Source organism: Triticum aestivum, chromosome 6A (assembly GCF_018294505.1).
Source record: "Triticum aestivum cultivar Chinese Spring chromosome 6A, IWGSC CS RefSeq v2.1, whole genome shotgun sequence".
Lineage (NCBI taxonomy): Eukaryota > Viridiplantae > Streptophyta > Magnoliopsida > Poales > Poaceae > Triticum > Triticum aestivum.
Window position 1 is genome coordinate 388125282 of NC_057809.1, and position 5195 is coordinate 388130476.

Here is a 5195-nt window from a genome sequence, read left to right on the forward strand (position 1 = left end):
GAGGCAGTCTGTTTCATGGAAGGCCAGATGAAACGAGGCGACGGGGCACAAACCCACGGCCTTGTGGTTATGCAGCACACGGGAACAACATCATGTCTCAGCAAAATGGCGGAGCTGATCAGCGGCGGCCAGTGGGAAGATCAGCAATGTCTAGCGACAGAAGACATGGATCAACGATGAAGGCAGTGGGGCTGAAGGCAAATGGCGGCGGGCAACGAAGAGAGCCAGGGATCCGCGATGGCGGCGGTGGATTCCTGTGCGCCCAAGGAGAAGCGTCGGATGGGCTAAAAGCGGAGGCCTCCTAGGTGAGGTGAACAAGATGGCGGAAGGAGCCGGACGGGGTGAGGCTGGGCTGTGGAGAGTACGGGCGGATCTTGAGAGGAGACAACAGCGATCTAGGATTGAAGGAACGACAATGGCCGAGATGAGGGAGCTGCGACAGCAGGCAAGGAGACACGGCGGCGCGACGGGAGGATCAAGCACAAGTTGCACCTGCTAAAAAAATTAACCTAAGCTCTAATACCATGCAAGGAAATATGCAACTTAGTATTATCAGGAGGCAAAAGCCATCATATATACATGTAGAGGGGAGGCCACGGGCCAGAATGCAAGAGGCCAAAGGCCACCATAAATATAACTGTAACAATATATAAGGCCTAAAACATATTTCGAGGTTTACTTTGACCACTTGTTTCACCAAATAATATACATTTTGTATGTTATAAAAGTATACAATCGAATTCGTATTTGAAAGGAGTTTTCAATTGCATAATTGTAGAAAAACACTAACCCCAAGCTCCCAACATTAGTGAACACAAAGGGATTGGTAGTTCTATGATTAAGTATTGTGATCTGAGATGCACCATGAAAAAATGTGGCATGCATCATAGTATACTATTAACACCATACACATAATGACATATGTTTCTTTTTGAAAATATAGTCTTAACAAACAAAATCAAGCAATTAGCAACATAAAGAAACTGGCAACATACGCAAGGATTTTTCAATACTGTTTCAGATTTACCCAGGCTGACAAAAGAAACAAAAACTGCATACATAAGCTGCCTACAGAAAACAGGTCTAGTTTCTGAAAAGCCTACCTCACAAGGCAAGCTAAACGATTACTAGCACATTCAAGGCACAATAATGAACTCCACTAGTACTCCGAACACAGTTGTAGGCATCTTTAATAACCAAATTAAAGAGAGTAAGAACACATATATGATTATGCAAAATAAGCAGTGTGTTACTATAATGGGTCAGTTAGTTTATCTTATTATGAAAATCCAACAGTGACGGGATGAGGATACATGCAGGTTATCGTTAGATAAAAACGGGAGATATGTGTAACTAGAGCTGAAATTAGATGAACAAGCAGAAAACTGAAAGATCTGTAGCACTTACATTGCGAAAGCAGCAACCACAGGGAAAGGATGAGCCAATGGACACGACCGATCAGCTACTTTGTAAACTTGCCGCTGCTGCTTCATTATTATAGCATCATCGAAATTTTCTTTCACAATAGAGTAGGTGCCATGTACATCACTTGGTTTTCCCAACTTGGACTCCGGTTCAGCATCGACAGATCGAAAGTGAACAGAAGAGAACCGGCCCCTTCCCAAAGGGAAGAGAAGTTCCCCCAGAACAGGTCAGGCCTTTGGCATCACCAGCGGAACCTCAATAATGGACAGCTCGCTGGTCCCAGATGTTGACTGACCGACATGCATGTAGTACACTACATAAGCGCCGTCCCTCTCTTTGGAGCGGGCAAGAAAGAGTTGGTCCCCGTGGGGCACCGCCTGGCCAAGGAAAGGAAGATTCATCTCATGCACCATCTCCCACACCTTCTTCTCCACGTCGTACCCACAGGTTCCCATGTATTTCCTGTATTTCCTGGCAGCCTTGTCGGGGCTGGCCACATTGTCCAGTTGCACGGAGAGCAAAATATGGGAGCCAACCATGGCGTAGGAGGCAACGCGTATAGCCGGTGGGATCATGTACTCAGGCGGCGTGATGCGGCACGGAAAGATGGGCGGCGGCTCGAGTTCTAGGCAAACCTCGGCTTGGTTAGGGCGGCCGTCCTCGAAGTCTTAATCTGCTCAAACCAGGGAAGGTAGTCGAGCCCCATCGCCCCCCTCTTCACGGAGGGGTGGCTCGAGAGCACGTAGAGCTGGTCGCGGTGTGGAAACAGGATGGGCTCCATCTTATTGGTATGGAGCCACGGGCCCTGCCACTCCTTGGAGGCCGTGACATCGAAGATGGTGGTGTGAATCTGCTCGTCCCCGCCCACGACAACGATCCAGGACCCCTGCGGCGACTCCATGGCAGTGAACGACATGCCGCGTTGGCTAAGGTGCAGTGGGATCTTAGGCGCCATTGTGCCAACACTGAGGATGGAGTACGCTGGCTCCGCCTTGTGCGCCACCACCAGATAGACCGGCTTTTCTGGAACTACGATTTTCTGGCGAAGACGGGTGGAAGTGGAATCATCACCATCCTCCACGGTGCGCTTCAGCTCGGTCGGCATCTCAGGATGGTGGCGGTAGCGGCGGCGGTGGAAACCCTAGAACAGAGTGCGTGCCGTCTTTTCGGTGGTTTTATGCTCACCACAAAGTGGGCCTGGGCCCTTAGGCCTTGGCAATTGGGATTTGTAGACGAAATCACTTGTTCGGCCTCGTTTGGCAGACCGGTTTTGACACACCATCTGACGGAAAACCCTAGGCAATCCCTATTTTACGCTTCAGGCGCACGTTACAGGCTATTCTGCCGGCCCACAAATAATTTTCTTCTTGACTATTAAATCGCAAAACCAAAATCGTGGGTGAAGGGATTCGAACCGCAGACCAAAGGAAATAACCAACTGGACTAGTTATATGCTTGTGACAAGTTATTAGATTTCTTATATAGGCAAAAGCCTACCGTCAACCGACAGATCTCGCGCGCGCATCCATCGGCTCCATGTCCATTGGATCGCATGTTGATCAGACGGCCCCGCTTTCCGCGTCGCGCGCGCTCGTTTTCTGAAACAGAGCTATTGTTTCAGGATAAGCATTCGTGCAACTGGCCTCCGTTGACTCGTGTCTCTGTGAGGGTGACGCTTCTGGATTTGGGAGGGCGGTGGGGGCGGCGGCGTTCGACGACTGGGGCATATCCAGCACGGGGGGCGGCGACGACGGGTTCGGCGGTGCCCGACGTCGACTCCAGCAGGTATGGATCGAAGACCCCCCTCCCATTCCCCCCGCATTTATGGGCGACCACCGCCCTGGCACCACCAATACTAGACACAGCCACATCACAACGCCTTACGTCCACGCACACTCCAAGTTTTTGCAACAACAACGTTGTTGCGGAACGGCGGCAATGAAGACTACACGACCGATTAGGCGCGGCATGAGATGTCTTTTCAATTTTTGCAACAAGGGTCTTGTTGCAGAAAATTAGAGAATAAGAGTTTTTACAATGGGGGACCTGTTGTAGAAAATTAGAGAAAAAGGAGTTTTCGCAACAAAGCTCTTGTTGCAGAAAATTAGAGAAGAGGAGGTTCCGCAACTAGAGTAGCTCCTACACGCCGGCGGCGGGCTGATTTTGCGGTGGGTTGGCGGTGGCGCCGCGCGGGGCGCAGCTCAGTCGGGGTCGGGTCAAGACTGTCTTGTTTCTGCAACAAAGTGTTTGTTGCGCGAAATAACGAGTGGGCATGCGGGCCGCGTACACCGGATCGGACGGCTATCAGCTCGGGCATCCAATGGTTGTCGAGGCGACGGATAAAATCTAAACATCCACCGGCGGACGTGTAGCAGCGCCTTTCTTATATCCCTAAAAAAAGTTAGATTTCTTATACATCATTAAATGAAACAAACCGCGACCTGTTTGTGCCTACTCTCTTTCTCTTTTCATTTTCTCCTTCCTCTAAAATTTGTGATTTTTCTTAAATTCGTATACATTTCAAATTCACACACCTCTTTTGAATCTCATGAACCTTCTTCAAATTTGTGAACTTTTTCTTTTTTCTATATTTTTACTTTTATATAATTCTTGACCTTTTTCCAAATGGATTAACATTTTTTAAAATTGATGAGCTTTTTTTCAAAATTGATGAACTTTTTTAAATTTCAATGATTTTTTTTCACTTTTGATGAACTTGTTTCAAAATCATTGAAAAAAAATTCAAAATTTGATGAACTTTTTTATCAAGTTGATGAACTTTTTTGGAATTTGTGATGGTTTTTTTCAAAATCTACTAAACTTTTCTCTAATTCACGAACTTTTTTCAGATTTAGTGAATTTATTTTCAAATTCTTGGTTGTTCTCAATATTTTTAAGAATTCTTTCTCAAATCTATGCTTTCATTTTCAAAAAGTATATTTATTGGACATATAATGCGTATTTATGTTGTACTATAACAATGTCAAATAGTATTGTTTCCTACTTAAAGAAAACTAAGTGAATACGGCCTAGTGGTTATTGGCTACGTTAGTCATCACTAGCACAAATGCCCGTGCGTTGCATCGGACGAAAAATTAAATACAACCTGCTCCATGTGCCGTTATGCAACACTTTTTTTATAATATTTGCAATCGTCAGAAATAAGGTTAAATTGAGTATTTCTTTTTGGACCATGAAATTTGGACGTGCCCTAGCAACGTTTGTCATGACCTATTTCAACTCCGCACTTTTATTTTATCCCGGTGAGGGCAAAATATCTTCTCCCTTAAGTAATAAATATTTTTTCAATATTTCACACACATATATTTTAATTACTACGTATAATGATAATTCATTTGTGATAACATTCGGCACGCATATTAAACTATGTCAGTCCTCCCTCCGGTCCTTTTTACTCTGCACATTGGATTTGCCAAAAGTCAAACTTTGCTAAGTTTGACCAAATTTATATTAGAAATTATTAGCATCTATAATATCTAATAAATATAATATAAAAAATATATTCCAAGATGAATCTAATGATATTGGTGTTGTTATGTGAATGTCTATAATTTTTTTATAAACTTAGTCAAAGTTGTATGAGATTGACTTCGGACAAACCTAATATGCAGAGTAAAAAGGACCGAAGGAAGTACAAAAAAAACAGCCAAGGAATCATTATCCGAGCTCACCCGCACAATTTCTTTATAATAATGGTAGCACACAGAGCAACATCTAGCTGCTTCTAGTCAATGCAGCGCAACATCTAG

General features: G+C 45.0%; 1 protein-coding gene across 2 annotated transcripts in view; it reads right to left on the minus strand.

Annotated features, from left to right (window-relative positions):
* LOC123127613 (uncharacterized) overlaps positions 1-2708 on the minus strand; it is a 12868-nt gene extending 10160 nt beyond the window's left edge. For both annotated transcript variants that reach the window (XR_006462664.1, XM_044547367.1), the window contains exon 1: positions 1408-2708. Coding sequence is in view for 1 of the 2 variants with exons in the window: in XM_044547367.1 (XP_044403302.1) it covers positions 2051-2530 (480 nt within the window). In the remaining variant the exon portion in view is untranslated. The remainder of the gene's footprint in view (positions 1-1407) is intronic.
* Between the last annotated feature and the right edge of the window lie 2487 nt (positions 2709-5195).